Source organism: Oncorhynchus masou, chromosome 6 (assembly GCF_036934945.1).
Source record: "Oncorhynchus masou masou isolate Uvic2021 chromosome 6, UVic_Omas_1.1, whole genome shotgun sequence".
NCBI classification, from domain to species: Eukaryota; Metazoa; Chordata; class Actinopteri; order Salmoniformes; family Salmonidae; genus Oncorhynchus; species Oncorhynchus masou.
The window spans coordinates 25,617,693-25,636,434 of NC_088217.1; the positions used below are offsets into that span (position 1 = coordinate 25,617,693).

At 40.4% G+C, this 18,742-nt stretch overlaps 1 protein-coding gene across 4 annotated transcripts in view; it reads left to right on the forward strand.

Annotated features, from left to right (window-relative positions):
* Positions 1–12,759, forward strand: part of LOC135541753 (sodium- and chloride-dependent GABA transporter 2-like) — a 32,497-nt gene extending 19,738 nt beyond the window's left edge. For all 4 annotated transcript variants that reach the window (XM_064968094.1, XM_064968093.1, XM_064968095.1 and 1 more), the window contains 9 exons: positions 784–918; positions 1,177–1,280; positions 1,929–2,053; positions 2,281–2,393; positions 2,639–2,776; positions 3,210–3,312; positions 10,852–10,952; positions 11,142–11,312; positions 11,609–12,759. In XM_064968094.1, coding sequence (XP_064824166.1) covers positions 784–918; positions 1,177–1,280; positions 1,929–2,053; positions 2,281–2,393; positions 2,639–2,776; positions 3,210–3,312; positions 10,852–10,952; positions 11,142–11,312; positions 11,609–11,755 — 1,137 coding nt within the window. In that variant the 3' untranslated portion in view covers positions 11,756–12,759. The remainder of the gene's footprint in view (positions 1–783; positions 919–1,176; positions 1,281–1,928; positions 2,054–2,280; positions 2,394–2,638; positions 2,777–3,209; positions 3,313–10,851; positions 10,953–11,141; positions 11,313–11,608) is intronic.
* The last annotated feature ends 5,983 nt before the right edge of the window (positions 12,760–18,742 follow it).

Genomic DNA, 18,742 nt, shown 5'->3' on the forward strand with positions numbered 1-18,742 from the left:
TATGCTGTTTTTTTACAAAGTGTTCCAACTAGAAAAGTGTCACATTTAGAATAATTTATTGCTTATACACTGAGTGTACAAAACATTAGGGACATCTTCCTAATATAAAGTTGCACCCCCTTTTGCACTCAGAACAGCCTCAATTCGTCAGGCATGGACTCTACAAGGTGTCGAAAGCGTTTCACAGGGATGCTGGCCCATGACTTCAGTGCTTCCCACAGTTGTGTCAAGTTGGCTGGGTGTCCTTTGGGTGGTGGACCATTCTTGTTACACACGGAAAACTGTTGAGCATAAAAAACCCTGCAGCGTTGCAGTTCTTGACACACTCAAACCAGTACACCTGGCACCTACTACTACCCCCCGTTCGATGGCACTTTTTGGTTGCTAATTCACCCTATGAATGGCACACATACACAAACCATGTCTCAAGGCTTAAAAATACTTATTTAACCTGTCTCCTGCCCTTCATCTACACTGACTGAAGTGGATTTAACAAGTGACATCAATAATGGATCATAAATTTCACCTGGATTCACCTGGTCAGTCTATGTCATGGAAAGAGCAGGTAAAGTTTTGTACACTCAGTGTAATATTCTCACTATTGCACTTCTTTAATTTTATTAACATACATTTAGCTCTTTCTGAGGCTGACGTTAAGCCCCTTGTTATATACGTGCACTGTTATTTTCCCTTGATACAAACATCTTCTGAAAGGACTAAAATGTCTGTCATGGTGAATATGTTTGGTTATTTATTGTCAGGTAATATCTCTCCTCTTGATAGGTGGTGTATTTCACAGCTACCTTTCCCTATCTGATGTTGATCGTTCTATTGGCTCGGGGACTCACGTTACCTGGAGCTATTGATGGGATCAAGTTCTACCTCTACCCGGACCCTGCAAGACTGGTCGACCCACAGGTAAATAATGAGCTGTCATGCCTCTTAACATGTGTGCCAAATATCATAATTCCGTAACAAATAGGTGATTACAATGTGGTTGTTGTAGCACGACAGGTATGTTTGGAGAGCAGCATGTAAAACAGTAGATCAAGAAAATCATCGAACATAAGGAAATACAATGCATTGTCTGTGTTTTTATTACTCAATGTTTTTCAGCTCATGTTCTACCTTTAAAAAGGCTTCAAAGTGATGTATACTGTATGTGTGCCATTGCAGGTATGGATGGATGCTGGAGCACAGGTGCTTTTCTCCTTTGGTATCTGTCAAGGGAGTCTGACTGCACTGGGCAGCTACAATCATTATAACAATGATTGCTATAAGTAAATACTTATATTTTCTTCCCTGCCAGCTGGCTGTCTATTGTATTATCATTTTTATTTAACCTTTTTTTGTGTCCTTTGCGAGGTTAACTAGCCTAGGATGTAGTGGATCTGGAAATGTCAAGTATTGTTTTTGAGCCCCACTCTGACAGTTTGAATTATGTCTGCCATTATCAAATTATTTTAGACTTTTGGGTATTGGATATATACAGTATATTCTATATTATAATTTGGATCACTTCAGGAACTGTAGTGCTGTAGCTGGCAATGGCTTTCAAGTGTCTCACAGTCTCTATAGGCCATGCCGTCCTTGGCCTGAGAGTCTGGGAGCCACACACTGTTAGCATTGATTCTGACTGAACCCTTAAAGGGCCTTTTCATACATCAGAGTGTCCATGGCTCAGGCTCAGGGGGGGTCTGGCTCATCACAGGAAGTTCTTTATCCTGGTTCACAAACAAGTGAGACAGAGAGGCGACTTTAAAGCCTTCTCCTCTTTATTGTCAATTGTCTGAAGGTTTAGCTTATCTCAAATGTAGTTATTTGAATTCTTGTACAGAGTAAATTTACTCAGACCTTAGGCACAATCCATGAGATTTGACCTGAGCTGATCTTACCTTACCTTTTCTTACCTTTTACCTCATTTATAGGGACACGTTTGTGCTGTGTTTGGTGAATGGAGGATCAAGCTTCGTTGCTGGGTTTGCTATCTTCTCTGTGTTGGGCTTCATGTCATATGAACAGGGGCTGCCCATATCTGAAGTTGCAGCATCTGGTAAGAGTACCACTAACTTCCTTGCCTGGTGCCAGATCACGTTGCGCTGTCTTGCCAATTCCTCGTGACAATGACCATAGGAATTGGCAAGACAACACAAACAGATCCGGGGCCACCACTAACTTCCATAGTTTACCAATAACTTCTATACTTAACAATACTTCCAGAGTTTATGGTTATTTATTTTGTATGAGAATGAGAAAGTGCATGTATCCACATTGCTACAGGTCCTGGCCTGGCTTTCATAGCCTATCCTCGTGCCGTGGCCATGATGCCTTTACCTCAGTTGTGGTCCATATGTTTCTTCGTCATGGTCATCTTGCTGGGTGCTGACACACAAGTGAGACAACAAAGGTTCAACCACATCGAAGTTAGAATAATCATTCTTGAAATATTATCCATATGAGGCTACATTAGTAGGATAATTTTTTATTATTTTGTCTGATTTCATTATTATTTATTACAGATGGGAAATTATTTTTATTGTTATGATTTTTTAGTCAAGTGACGGAGCTTAATGTTGTTCATGCAACTTTGAGAGTAGGAGTAGAGAATGACTTGGCCCCTCTCTGCTCCTGGTCACAGTTTGTCAGTCTGGAGTGCCTGATGACCTCTGTGACAGACATGTTCCCCACCGTGTTTCGAAGGGGGTACCGTCGAGAGCTGCTGCTGCTTTGTCTCTGCTCTGTCTGCTTCTTCCTGGGACTCCTTCTGGTCACAGAGGTGAGTGTCTCACTACACAAGTCTTCAGTCTTTTTCTCCCTTCATTCTGGCTGTGTTTTTCTAGTCTATAGTTGTCAAGCACTGGAACAAAGTTATGTCCTGAACTTGCCAATGTCTCAACACTGTCTTAGTATACCAGTCTAGTGAGACCGCTGATAGGGCCCCCCCACCCCTTTACAAGAAGTTGAAACGTGTTAAGCTGCTTTCCTGGGGGTATATGAATATTTTATTCTCACACTCTGTGAGAAAGGCTAACATCTAAAGTCTTCATGGTACTATACATACTATTGGTTACTATTTTTCTATTGAATCACATACCCTATATCATGTATCTTTGATTAACGTTTTGTGATCAGATGATACCAGTGTATCATCTGATTACACGATTAGTCATAGTTTCACACTGTACGATCATGTCTGTTCTCTGTTGCAGGGAGGCTTATATTTTCTACAACTTTTTGACCATTACGTGTGCAGTGGCAACAATCTCCTTCTGCTCTCCGTCTGCCAGTCAATAGCAATCGGTTGGATTTATGGTAAGTCCTCAAGATTCTCTGGTGATAACAGTGAAATAAGGAGTTATTTCTCTTCAGGAGTTAGTTATTCGTCCATTCAGTTCCTGTTTTGGGTTATGATTTATCCTAAGAGAGGAATGAATTTATGTTGAAATATTTTGGCTTTCTAAGACGGATTTGAATTATTTTGGATTAAGAATGTTGTGTATACGTCTATCTAAACGTGTGCCTCCAAGTTCCCTCATTTTTTGCATTTGCATTTTTTGTCACATGTAGACAGACCAGAAGGTTGAGCATCTCGGAACGCTGCTCAAATGTCATGCAATATTATTTGGTCCCATGATAGCACTTGCGTAAGTGCAGTCTACATTGTCTTTGAATAATACTGTATATCACTTTCAAATGCCAAATTATCTTACATTTTGCTCAGTTGATATACTATTCTTTCTAAATAATCACTCAGTAAGTGGCCTAAGTAATTTTAAAGCAAGAGGCACAGAAGCCAAAACAGATATTCAATCAAGTTGATTCTTAAATCTCTTATAAGGACTTCTAAAGTGCAGTTCCTCTGATGTTCTTTGTGGGTTTTCAGTGGTTTAAAGTCCCAGGTGTTTAATTCAGACTTTTGTGAAATAATTGTACACTTGTTTCGCAAGCCTATTCAATAACACTATTCAAACAATGACTGGATATACAGTAGGTCTTCTATATGACCTCTTGATTTCACCCTCTTAGTCCTTAGTCAGTCAAATTCTAGACATTGCCTCTGCTTAGATTTAATCTTTATGTGCTCTTTGACTTGACACCTTTGTTCTGTCCATCACATTTGTCAGCTGTGTATAATACTTTCCCCATTGAGGATATAAGCTTGATGGCATCCCGCTCTCTTGAAAAAGGATGTCTGCTGTCACAGCTACTTATAGGCTTTGATTGCAAAACAGAAAAGCCTTAACCATTGACAGACTAAATAAGCGCAAACGCACAAGAAAACCTTTAGATCCACATGGGTTTAACATAAGGTTTCATTAGGGTCATTTTCACTCAGGTGCAGAGTGATGATGTGCAATTATGTAATCTTGAACGCTTTTATAAGATACTACTTTTAAGATAAACATAACAATGCAAGTCATGGCATGCTATTGCAAATTGTGTCCGTTTGACTAACTTTGAACATGTTTATTGCTTTATGGAAATAAACTGTCATTGGTCGTGAAACATGGATAGCCCCTCTCCCTTGGGCTTTGGGAGTGTGGGTCATGAAATAATCTTGTTCATTGTTTTAGTATAGTCAATCCAAGTTTATCTTTCAGAGAGGTAATGGTGTTATTTAAATAACATTTATTTACTAACATTGCCCTCAAACTGACTCCAGACATTCATCTTTCACTCAATTTGAAATATTGAAGGCAGTCTGCTGGCATGGGAAGTATTCTGTTTCAGTGTGTTCACAGCCAGACCGTGTATGTCTCTGGGGGTAATTTACAAAGATGGCAGGCAACTGTGTGCCAGAAAAAGAAACCACCCCCAGTGTGCACCTAATATAATACAATTAATATTAATATCAAGTGAAGCAACATGTTATGAGACTTTGTTCACATGGATAGCTGGTAAATGAGATAACTGTAGTAAAGATTCAAACATTGTTATGAAGGTTCTAACCAAGTGACATGGTATGCTGACGCTACAAAGTGTTTCTGTAGGAATGAGGTGCGTGTTAGGGTCAATACTGTAGATCCTAGAAGTATTCTAATGAGAGGGAAGGAGACAGGAACACCTGAGGATGGGTCTCCTGACCTCTTACTGGACAACGTATAGGAATACTATGGACTGAAAGGTGACATCTTGGCCGTATGTATCAAGTGTCTCAGCGTATGAGTGCTGCACTAGGATCAGGTCCCCCCTGTTCGTGTAATCATATTCATTTTGATCTAAAAGGCTAAACGGATCCGAAATCAGCACTCCTAGTCTGAGAATCTTAATACATATGGCCCCCGGCCTTTCCTGACACACCCGATGCAGCAGGTAGGAACGTATCCAGAAATGTTGTCAAAAGTTATGTCAGATCTGCTGCAATCCTGTCAAAAGGTGTTATAACACCTTGGGTGCTGACTAGATATTTTTTTTTACCTTTGATTCATGATGGGAATATAATTGATATGATACTTCATTATGGAGAAGACAACTATTAGTTTGACTGAACATTATATATCTACCCGATATGTCCTTACCTACAGTTGAAGTCGCAAGTTTACATACACCTTAGCCAAATACATTTAAACTTAGTTATTCACAATTCCTGACATTTAATCAGAGTAAAAAATTCCCTGTTTTAGGTCAGTAAATATCACCATTTTGTTTTAAAATTGTGAAATGTCAGAGTAATAGTAGAAAGAATGATTTATTTCAGCTTGTATTTATTTCATTCCCAGTGGGTCAGAAGTTTACATAAACTCAATTAGTATTTGGCAGCATTGCCTTTAAATTGTTTAACTTGGGTCAAACATTTCAGGTAGCCTTCCACAAGCTTCCCACAATAAGTTGGGTGAATTTTGGCCAGAGTTGGTGTAACTGAGTCAGGTTTGTAGGCCTCCTTGCTCACACATCCTTTTTCAGTTCTGCTCACAAATTTTCTATAGGATTGAGGTCAGGGCTTTATGATGGCCACTCCAATGCTTTGACTTTGTTGTCTTTAAGCCATTTTGCCACAACTTTGGAAGTATGCTTGGGGTCATTGTCTATTTGGAAGACACATTTGCGACCAAGCTTTAACTTCCTGACTGATGTTTTGAGATGTTGCTTCAATATAACCACATTTCCTACCTCATGAAGCCATCTATTTTGTGAAGTGCACCAGTCCCTCCTGCAGCAAAACACCCACACAACATGATGCTGCCACCCCCGTGCTTCACGGTTACGATGGTGTTCTTCAGCTTACAAGCCTCCCCCTTTTTCCTCCAAACAATTTCTTTTTGTTTCATCAGACCAGAGGACATTTCTCCAGAAAGTACATTTTTTGTCCCCATGTGCAATTGCAAACCGAAGTCTGGCTTTTTTATGGTGGTTTTGGAGCAGTGGCTTCTTCCTTGCTGAGCGGCCTTTCAGGTTATGTTGATATAGGACTCGTTTTACTGTGGATATTTATAGTTTTGTACCTGTTTCCTCCAGCATCTTCACAAGGTCCTTTGCTGTTGTTCTGGGATTGATTCACACTTTTTGCACCAAAGTACGTTCATCTCTAGGAGAGAGAACGCGTCTCCTTCCCGAGTAGTATGATGGCTGCAGTGTCCCATGGTGTTTATACTTGCGTACTATTGTTTGTACAGATGAACCTGGTACCTTCAGGCGTTTGCCAATTGCTCTCAAGGATAAACCAGACTTGTGGAGGTCTACCATTTTCATTCTGAGGTCTTGGCTGATTTATTTTGATTTTCCAATGATGTCAAGCAAAGAGGCACTGAGTTTGAAGGTAGGCCTTGAAATAAATCCAGAGGTACACCTCCAATTGACCCAAATGATGTCAATTAGCCTATCAGAACCATCTAAAGCCATGACATAATTTTCTGGAATTTTCCAAGCTGTTTAAAGGCACAGTCAACTTAGTGTATGTAAACTTCTGACCCACTGGAATTGTGATACAGTGAATTACAAGTGAAATAATCTGTCTGTAAACAATTGTTGGAAAATTTACTTGTGTCATGCACAAAGTAGATGTCCTAACCGACTTGCCAAAACTATAGTATGTTAACAATACATTTGTGGAGTTTTAATGACTATAACCTAAGTGTATGTAAACTTCCGACTTCAACAATATCATCCTAGCTGAACCCTTGATTGGTCATAAAATACTTGTGTTTCAGGTTAAACCTTTAACTTCTTGAAACTCCCCATCCCGGATCCGGGTTTGTGACTAAAGCCTCAGGCTCATTAGCATAACGCAACGTTAACGATTTCTGAAAATCGCAAATAAAATGAAAATAATGCGTCTGCTCTCAAGCTTAGCCTTTTCTTAACAACACTGTCATCTCAGATTTTGAAAATATGCTTTTGAACCATAGAAATTGACTAATTTGTGTAAGAGTATGCAAAGCTAGCATAGCATTTTGAGTAGCATTTAGCACGCAACATTTTCACAAAAACCAGATAACCAAATAAATAAAATCATTTACCTTTGAAGAGCTTCTGATGTTTTCAATGAGGAGACTCTCAGTTACATACCAAATGCGCAGTTTTTCCTGAAAGCGTCTGTGTGTAGGAGAAATCTTTCCGTTTTCTACATTGCGTCTGGCTACCGAAACGAACCGAAAATTCAGTCACCTACAACGTAAAACTTTTTCCGGATTAACTACATAATATCGACCGAAACATGGCAAACGTTGTTTGGAATCAATCCTCAAGGTGTTTTTTCACATATCTCTTCATTGATATGCAGTTCGTGGAAGCTTGCTTTCCTCTCTGTATTCCATGGAAAAATACTGGCAGGTGACTTTTGCGCACCAATTTCGGCGCTTGACACCGGGCGGACACCTGGTAAATGTGGTCTCTTATGGTCAATCTTCCAATGATCTGCCTACAAATACGTCACAATGCTGCAGACACCTTGGGGAAACGACAGAAAGGGCAGGCTCATTCCTCTCGCATTCACAGCCATATAAGGAGACAATGGAAAACAGAGCCTCAAAAATCCTTGTCATTTGCTGGATGCCATCTCATCTTGGTTTTGCCTGAAGCTCACGTTCTAGGGCACGCACAGAGAATATCCTGGTATTTCTGGACACGTCAGAGTGTTTTCTTTCGAATGGTATCAATTATATGCATAGTCGAGCATCTTTTTGTGACAAAATATCTTGTTTAAAACGGGAACGTTTTTCATCCAAAAATGAAATAGCGCCCCCATAGATGTAAGAGGTTAAAATCAAATCAAATCTAATTTTATTTGTCACATACACATGGTTAGCAGATGTTAATGTGAGTGTAGCGAAATGCTTGTGCTTCTAGTTCCGACAATGCAGTAATAACCAACAAGTAATCTAACTAACAATTCCAAAACTACTGTCTTATACACAAGTGTCAGGGGATAAAGAATATGTACATAAAGATATATGAATGAGTGATGGTACAGAGCAGCATAGGCAAGATACAGTAGATGGTATCGAGTACAGTATATACATATGAGATGAGTATGTAAACAAAGTGGCATAGTTAAAGTGACTAGTGATACATGTATTACATAAGGATGCAGTAGATGATAGAGTACAGTATATACGTATACATATGAGATGAATAATGTAGGGTATGTAAACATTATATTAGGTAGCATTGTTTAAAGTGGCTAGTGATATATTTTACATCCTTTCCCATCAATTCCCCTTATTGAAGTGGCTGGAGTTGAGTCAGTGTGTTGGCAGCAGCCACTCAATGTTAGTGGTTGTTGTTTAACAGTCTGATGGCCTTGAGATAGAAGCTGTTTTTCAGTCTCGGTCCCAGCTTTGATGCACCTGTACTGACCTCGCCTTCTGGATGATAGCGGGGTGAACAGGCAGTGGCTCGGGTGGGTGTTGTCCTTGATGATCTTTATGGCCTTCCTGTAGCATCGGGTGGTGTAGGTGTCCTGGAGGGCAGGTAGTTTGCCCCCGGTGATGCGTTGTGCAGACCTCACTACCCTCTGGAGAGCCTTACGGTTGTGGGCGGAGCAGTTGCAGTACCAGGCGGTGATACAGCCCGCCAGGATGCTCTCGATTGTGCATCTGTAGAAGTTTGTGAGTGTTTTTGGTGACAAGCCGAATTTCTTCAGCCTCCTGAGGTTGAAGAGGCTCCGCTGCGCCTTCTTCATGATGCTGTCTGTGTGAGTGGACCAATTTATTTTGTCTGTGATGTGTATGCCGAGGAACTTAAAACTTCTGTTCCATCGATGTGGATAGGGGGGTGTTCCCTCTGCTGTTTCCTGAAGTCCACAATCATCTCCTTAGTTTTGATGACGTTGAGTGTAAGGTTATTGTCCTGACACCACACTCCGAGGGCCCTCACCTCCTCCCTGTAGGCCGTCTCGTCGTTGTTGGTAATCAAGCCTACCACTGTTGTGTCGTCCGCAAACTTGATGATTGAGTTGAACAGGGAGTACAGGAGAGGGCTCAGAACGCACCCTTGTGGGGCCCCAGTGTTGAGGATCAGCGGGGTGGAGATGTTGTTGCCTACCCTCACCACCTGGGGGCGGCCCGTCAGGAAGTCCAGTACCCAGTTGCACAGTGCGGGGTCAAGACCCAGGGTCTCGAGCTTGATGACGAGCTTAGAGGGTACTATGGTGTTAAATGCCGAGCTGTAGTCGATGAACAGCATTCTCACATAGGTATTCCTCTTGTCCAGATGGGTTAGGGCAGTGTGCAGTGTGGTTGAGATTGCGTCGTCTGTGGACCTATTTGGGCGGTAAGCAAATTGGAGTGGGTCTAGTGTGTCAGGTAGGGTGGAGGTGATATGGTCCTTGACTAGTCTCTCAAAGCACTTCATGATGACGGAAGTGAGTGCTACGGGGCGGTAGTCGTTTAGCTCAGTTACCTTAGCTTTCTTGGGAACAGGAACAATGGTGGCCCTCTTGAAGCATGTGGGAACAGCAGACTGGTATAGGGATTGATTGAATATGTCCGTAAACACACCAGCCAGCTGGTCTGCGCATGCTCTGAGGGCGTGGCTCGGGATGCCGTCTGGGCCTGCAGCCTTGCGAGGGTTAACACGTTTAAATGTTTTACTCACCTCGGCTGCAGTGAAGAAGAGACCGCATGTTTCCGTTGCAGGCCGTGTCAGTGGCACTGTATTGTCCTCAAAGCGGCAAAAAAGTTATTTAGTCTGCCTGGGAGCAAGACATCCTGGTCCGTGACTGAGCTGGATTTCATCTTGTAGTCCGTGATTGACTGTAGACCCTGCCACATACCTCTTATGTCTGAGCCGTTGAATTGAGATTCTACTTTGTCTCTATACTGACGCTTAGCTTGGTTGATAGCCTTACGGAGGGAATAGCTGCACTGTTTGTATTCGGTCATGTTACCAGTCACCTTGCTCTGATTAAAAGCAGTGGTTCGCGCTTTCAGTTTCACGCGAATGCTGCCATCAATCCACGGTTTCTGGTTAGGGAATGTTTTAATCATTGCTATGGGAACGTCATCTTCAACGCACGTTCTAATGAACTCGCACACCGAATCAGCGTATTCGTCAATGTTGTTGCCTGACGCAATACGAAACATGTCCCAGTCCACGTGATGGAAGCAGTCTTGGAGTGTGGAATCAGCTTGGTCGGACCAGCGTTGGACAGACCTCAGCGTGGGAGCTTCTTGTTTTAGTTTCTGTCTGTAGGCAGGGATCAGCAAAATGGAGTCATGGTCAGCTTTTCCGAAAGGGGGGCGGGGCAGGGCCTTATATGTGTCGCGTAAAAGCTTCACTTTGAGCAAATTCAGAGCAAGAATTTAACAATTCAGACTGACACTCACTGAAAATCATATGAATGAATTTCCTGAATTTGTTGAAGTGTAAACGAAGTCGACCCAAACTCTGTGTTATACTTTTTATTTACAGGAGTGGATCGTCTCTATGACAACATAGAAGATATGATTGGGTATCGTCCCTGGCCAGTGATTAAGTACTGTTGGCTTTACGTCACCCCAACAGTCTGTTTGGTGAGTGGTTGGCTCACTGTTTTGTAAAAATTCCTTCTTCAAGGAATATATACATTAAAAGAATTAACTGTAATATTATGGTTTTAACATGAAGTATATTATCTAATGCAACATGCCTAAAGAACAATACAAATCCTTAACAATTCATGATAGAATGACATGCCTATGCTATTATTTGTTTCTCTTCAGGGTACATTCATCTTTTCCTTGGTACAATATAAGCCCCTAAAGTTCAACAAAACCTATTTGTACCCTGACTGGGCATATGCATTGGGGTGGTTCCTGGGGCTCGCCTGTGTGGCTCTGGTGCCACTGTGGATGATCTGGAAGGTCTATCGGTCCAAATTGACAGTCTGGCAGGTAAGACTACTGTCAATGGTGGTAGTTGATACAATGGTTAGATACAATATTCATGAGAATACAAAAGTGCCCCCGGCATACATTGCTTGGTAAAATATTTACAAAGATTACAACCTAATAACGTCGAACCATAGAAATAGGGATTTATACTTCATTAATGACTTTGGGCTTACCAAAAATTTAGCAAAAACACAGAAATGTAATTTTGATGGTTTGGATTTATTACTCTTCTTTGATCAGAACTGTGAAATGCATGTTATTGGATTTCTGTTTTTATCGACGACCTGCTTTCACAGAGCCTAAAACAGCTATGTCGCCCAGAAACCAACAAGGCCCTCAACCAGAAGCAGCAAACTCCTGAACAGTGCCCTTTGAACCCAGATTCCATTCTTAATCTTGAGTACAAGGGAAGTGGTGTAGTTGAGCTAGAGATGCACACATGACTTGCTAATTTGAAAACATGATACATAGTACTTTTGATATGATATTTTCAGTGCCCAATTAAACAGTCCATACGTAAGTATTGTATATTTGAGGAATATATGCAAATAAAAAATTGTATTCATTTTGTATTTTTTTTCTCCAGATCTCAGATTGTATTGAGGTAATTTATTTCTTACCTCAGCTATTCTACCTATACTGTATATACCTTAGTGGTGTATGGTAGCCATATTTTTGGGATAGGACTTTTATAAATGTTATTTGCACTGTGAGTTTTCAAATACTTTTCTTTTCAAATACCTTTAAGATGTGAGCTGACTACTATGTAGATGGTGACGATATAATAATGGGGTATGTTTTAAAGGTTATTTTAAATTGTTTTAAATGTGCATACAGCAAGCATTGATTAGCAACTTAGAAAGTTAAGCAGGAACGAAGATAGCAGGATTTGAGCAACCAAGCCGAAATTGATGAGAGAAAATGGATAAGCAGCAGGAATTGAGAATCCAAGGTAGTAGACTGTTTCTGGGCATCTGAAGGAAACATTGGCAGTATTCTCCTCAGATGTGTCAAGTCAGTATTTAAGAGGACAGTCCTTCTGGAGGTAATTTTGCAGGAATTCACCAAAGGCATAAAAGCAGCATATCATCCCTCAAAGACAAGGTCTTATGGAACTCTATGTATGGAAATCCACATCTTATGGAACTCCAGAAGCAAATTAAGTGAAGTTCAATTCCCTGCAGGACACAAATAAATTATCCAACCATTAGCACCTTGGATTTGACAGATAAAGATAATTGATAATTGTCCGAATAACACCCCAATTATTTAGTTAGTATATTAAATGACAGACATGATATGATGTGGAAAGGTGCGAAATTATGTCGTTAAACTGTCAATTACAATTATCGTGAAACTGATCTGATTAAGGTATTTTGTAATACTCTTTTGTAACTCTGTTATGATGCATTACAAAATTCTTTTATTAAACGGTTTTATAACACTGGCCTTCGAATCAGTTATTTCTATTCTAAATATTGTTGATGATATCATCATAGACAATCGTCCTTTAAACTTTTTACAATTGTATAGTGCAGTAATAACAGCTATCTCCATTATTTATGGCTGCACTCATCCTGACAGTATGTCACAACTTACATGTTCACACATGAGTCCATATCAGACGATATTCTGGGTACATGCAAATTTGAGCAATTCTGGATGAACAAATGTTAGGCAAGGGAATCTTTTTTGTATTGGCTCAAGATCTTTGTTTCAGTGTGTTATCACACCAGAGGCATAACAATAGTTGTGTCTATGAATGCAATATCCTGAGATTTTCCAATATAATACAAAAGAAAACACATACATTTTTCCCCTCAGGTTGCCATACTGATCATTTTTCACATCTGTTAAAGTTTCAAGTTTTAATGTCACATGCACAAGAACAGTGAAATGCCTTTCTTCAAACTCAAAATCCAACAATGCAATAACCAAAAACAATGTAATACTAAAAGAAAACAAAATTTAAAAAACCACAAGAAATGTGAATAACACAATAATTAAGTAAGAATATATACAGGGTCAGTGCCAATACCATATTTACAAAGTGCACGGATACTGGAGTGATGGAGGTAGATATGTATAGTGGTAAGGTGACTAGGCATCAGGATATAACATAAACAGAGTAGCATCAGCTTGTATGTGAGTGGGTGTGCGTGTGTGTAGAGTCGGTATAAATGTATGTGCATATTATGTGTTTGTGAGCAGATGGTGGAGTGTGTGTGTGTGTGTGTGTGTGTGTGTGTGTGTGTGTGTGTGTGTGTGTGTGTGTGTGTGTGTGTGTGTGTGTGTGTGTGTGTGTGTGTGTGTGTGTGTGTGTGTGTGTGTGTGTGTGTGTGTGTGTGTGTGTGTGTGTGTGTGTGTGTGTGTGTGTGTGTGTGTGTGTGTGTAGGGCCCTGTGCGTGTGCATACAGTACCAAAATCAAAAGGTAAATAAGGATGCAAGGTTAACTCAGATAGTCCATGGAGCTATTTTGTTAGTCTTATTGCTTGGCTGTTCAATAGCCAGTTGGTGCCAGACTTGATGCACCAGTACCGCTTTGTTTCAGGCAGGCGCTGTTTCAGGCAGCCGCTGTAGTCCACAAGGTCATGTGTGTTCACACCTCTTACAGTACAGGACCTTAATACCATGTCATTCACAAGCACAGACATTGATTTGAAGCAAGGATTTATACATGACTGTAATCCAGCCAATTACTAAGTGAAAAACAACTATGGGCATGCCATCCAGCCAATGTACTTACCACTGCTCTTAAAACACACCTTTTTAGGTTTGCTTTTCCTTAGGGTGCTTTTTAGTTGTTCAGTTTTTATTTGTTATTCTTTAGTTTTTTATCCTCTCATGTTTGTTGTGTAGTAAATACTTCAGTTTTTATTTAAATTGTTTTTTATTTTTTTTCCTATGAATCACATTGTGTTGCATTCCATGTTTGAAATGTGCTGTAAAGCTTGATTTGATTTGATTCTACAATACAACCATGTCCCCCCAAGCGTTAGGAAGCAGGGACTTAGCAACACAGTTGCTTCCATCACTTTAGTCTGGCAGGCTTCAAGTACCCTGTGGGTCCAGTAAACATTATCTAAGAATTTCCAAGAACCATCATAAGAAGACATTAATGGAATGAGAGACATATGACACTGTGGGTAAATAGTCTTTATGTATTTTTTCTGATGTCTAAGTTTCATAATGCCATCTCATCTTGCTGTCGCCAGGATTTAATACCCAGATTGCATCCCAAATGGCACCTATTCACTATATCGTGCACTACTTTTGACCAGAGCCATCTGTGCCCTGCTCAAAAAATAGTGCACTAAATAGGAAATAGAGTGCTGTTAAGGACGTAACCCCAGTTACTTTGATGCAACATAAGCCGCTGGCTGCACAGTAGGGGTCCACGGTCCAACCAGTCATCTTGTGACGTAACCCTAAAAATGACGTAGCCAAAATGATTTGTGTTACTTAATTTATAATGCTATATGGGTCACTTTTGACAACTATCTATGTTTTTTTGTATTATTTTAATTTCAATCAAATGTACATTTGAAATTGATGCCAAATTGAAATGTATCAGATGATCAATTATGGTCTATTTTTTACTTTATAAAACTTCTTTGTCAGGTTTGTGTGTGTGAGTATATATGTGTGTGTGTGTGTGTGTGTGTGTGTGTGTGTGTGTGTGTGTGTGTGTGTGTGTGTGTGTGTGTGTGTGTGTGTGTGTGTGTGTGTGTGTGTGTGTGTGTGTGTGTTCAACATGTCATATAGTATGAAAATGCATAGCATTGCCCACCTTCCTCAAGTGTAAAGACTCAATCATTCTGTAAATTGAAATTCAAGGTGGAGGAAAACATGTTTACTTCATCCAGGCTTTACATGCTGTACATACATGCCAGTATTTCAACACATGGATGCAATTACTACTACCATTCATTACTACCATTCATTGACTCCATCCACCAACTAACCAACACTTGCCCATTGCAGTGCCCTTGATTTACCTCAACACTTCAAGGTTTCATAATAATAAACATACAGCACTTAATTTATGAAATCGGTTTCTCTTTATTTGGATACTCCCCTATAGATGGTCTACATATTCTTAAGCTATCAACAAACTATTAACTGCAACTTTTTTGATACAACAACTAGCTGGGTTACAGTTTGTGTTAGAGCAGTGCTTCTCAAATTATTTTCTGTTACGCCCCCCCTAGGAAGAAGTACACATTTTGGGCCCCCCAACTCGACTGTAAATAGTACCATTTGTCTATAAAATTGTTATAAGTACACCTCTGCATAACATTGTATCCTTATTAACATTAAAGAAAAAAAAGAAAGAAATATAGATCAACTTACAACAAAGAATAACTTTATTGACATTGTTTTTTAGTCTGTAACAGAAAAGACTTAAAGTGCACCAATTTGCACCAAAATTTAAAAACAAATTAAACCCTTATTTAAACTGTAAACATTTTGTTATCATTTGATACTGAAAAATAAAATATAATCAATAAATAATAATAAATTCAAATTGATCAGCAACATTAACTCAGGAGCACAATATATGAAACACTTTGACCTATAAAACAAAAATGAATAAAACAATTTGTGCTGATTTTTTTAAATCAAAATGAGGCAGTCAGGATTAATGGCTACAATGAGCACGTTTTGCAGAGCACAGCTTTTCAAAGCGGGGTTTGAAGCATGATACTGCAACTCTCAGCTCCTGCTCAATGTTTAGCTGGGACCTGTACTTGGTCTTCAGTGTAGCAACAGCAGAGAAGCCAGTCTCACAAAGATAAGATGTTGCAAAAGGAAGAAGAATGCCCATGGCCCTCTGCCCTAAGAGTGGATACTGCCTCTCTACACTCAGCCAGAAATCACTCAGTGTCTGTGATGTGAACCTCAAACTCAATGTTGAGTCAGACGTCATATCAAGGAACTGGTCCTCCTCTGCAGAGCTGAAACCAGTTGGAGCTGGTGCATTGAAAGGATCTCTCACCCAGTCATATTGGGAACTGTTTTCAGGGAAGTACTTTTTAAAGAATCCCATCAGTGATGAAATATGCTCCTTAATATATGGAATCACTGAGGTGGCATCATAGTCAGTAGTACCAACAAATTCATGCAGGTTCTCAAATTAATCAGTATTTCCTTCATCAGGTCGCCTGCCCCACATTGCAAGCGTTCAAGTGAAATGGCTAATCTTGTCTGTGACCCGAGGGAGGTGTTTATCTTTCCCTTGAAGCTGTAGATTTAGTTCATTTAGCTTTCCAAATATGTCACTCAGGTAGGCCAGTTTTGCCAGGAAGTTCTCATCACAAAATCTTTCTGCGAGGTCATTCTTGTGCTCCTGCTCCGAAAACATTCTTATATGCTCTCTGAGCTCAAAAACTCGGGACAAGACTTTTCCTCGTGACAGCAAATCAAATCAAATGTATTTATATAGCCCTTCGTACATCAGCTGATATCTCAAAGTGCTGTACAGAAACCCAGCCTAAAACCCCAAACAGCAAGCAATGCAGGTGTAGAAGCACGGTGGCTAGGAAAAACTCCCTAGAAAGGCCAAAACGTAGGAAGAAACCTAGAGAGGAACCAGGCTATGTGGGGTGGCCAGTCCTCTTCTGGCTGTGCCGCGTGGAGATTATAACAGAACATGGCCAAGATGTTCAAATGTTCATAAATGACCAGCATGGTCCAATAATAATAAGGCAGAACAGTTGAAACTGGAGCAGCATCACGGCCAGGTGGACTGGGGACAGCAAGAAGTCATCATGTCAGGTAGTCCTGAGGCATGGTCCTAGGGCTCAGGTCATCCGAGAGGGAGAAAGAAAGAGAGAATTAGAGAGAGCACACTTAAATTCACACAGGACACCAAATAGGACAGGAGAAGTACTCCAGATATAACAAACTGACCCTAGCCCCCTGACACAAACTACTGCAGCATAAATACTGGAGGCTGAGACAGGAGGGGTCAGGAGACACTGTGGCTGCAGGCAGTATCAGCTCCTCTGCTATGGAGTGGGGTTTTTCACTGAGCAATTTGGTACGCCACCTTATAGGATGTTAACAGTGCTCGCTGGTTTACTGAAGTAGCATTCACAAAGCGGGACAATTGTTGGCAATATTCGGCACGTTTTCACTGAAAAACCTCAAGCGGCTTATCAGAGTGATTGGGGTGTAATGTCGTTAAGTGACGCCTTAATGTATTTGGCTTCATGCTGTCCGCTGCCAACATTTTTAGACACAGTAAACATACCGGTCTTTACTCGTCTCCCACCGTAGTCACAGTGAAGCCAAGTGCTACATACGCTTCGTCATATTTTCTCGTCTTAGCTTTCGGGAGACTTACGTTTGTCTCATTATCTCCATGTTCCCCGGGGTCACACGTGCCCCCCCTGGCATCGCTTCGAGCCCCCCCAGGAGGGCGCGCCCCACTATTTGAGAAGGTCTGGGTTAGGGTAAGAGTTAAGGTTAGGGTTGCATTTAGGATAAGGGTTAGGGTAAGTGGATAGTTGGAAATCTTGATGACAGTTAGTTGAACATCTAATTAACATCTACAAACCATCTATTTGGGTCTATCAAAGTAAAGTGTTACCATTTAGTCTATAGTATATGGTATAACCCTGCTGCTGTTCAAGGTCTTATTAATCAAGGCAAGCAGCTCTCTTCGATCACACTGGTCACATTACATGATTCATTCAGATATTGAGGAAGACAGACATGAGTCAGGAAACAGTTGATGAATAAGTACTACAATTTACAAACAATCACAAATCATCTAGCTGGAATTTGTTAATTCTTAGGCATTTCTGCTGAAGCTGTATATAAAGTATGTAGAAGGCTCTCTTTACAAGAAAACAAAAAAATGTAAGCCGTGTTCATGTTAGCATAAGGTTTTCAGAACTGGGCTGTGATCATTATTGTACCTTGTTTTGAGGAGATGACCTGAAAAAATAATTCAACAAATTCTAAACTTTCCGTAGTCTAGCCTGTCAAGTTCCTTTTGCCACAGTTGACCTGTTTGAAAGAACTCATGTACACTAAATTGAAAAGGAGGACACGTACTTTTATTGACTGGGTGCTCATTCACTCTCTTCAGGCTCATTAGTTACTAATGGGGCCCTAGTTGAGGCTCCCTTGTGCAGCTAGGACTTATTGCTCCGAGGGTGAAAGTCTGTGATCTTGACCCTTCAGCACATCAGTAATACTGTACACACCCAAAGAACATGAGACAAACACGACAAATGAGACAGACAGCACATGAAACAGGCACAGCACATGAGACACACAATAAAGACCCTGGTTCAACCAGACTTGTGTTCAAATACATGTGTACTTGAGTATCTAGTATTTAAAATACTTTTTCTGTGTATTTGAGCATTTTCAAATACACAGCCCAAAACACCTACTTTCATTTGAGTATTTATAT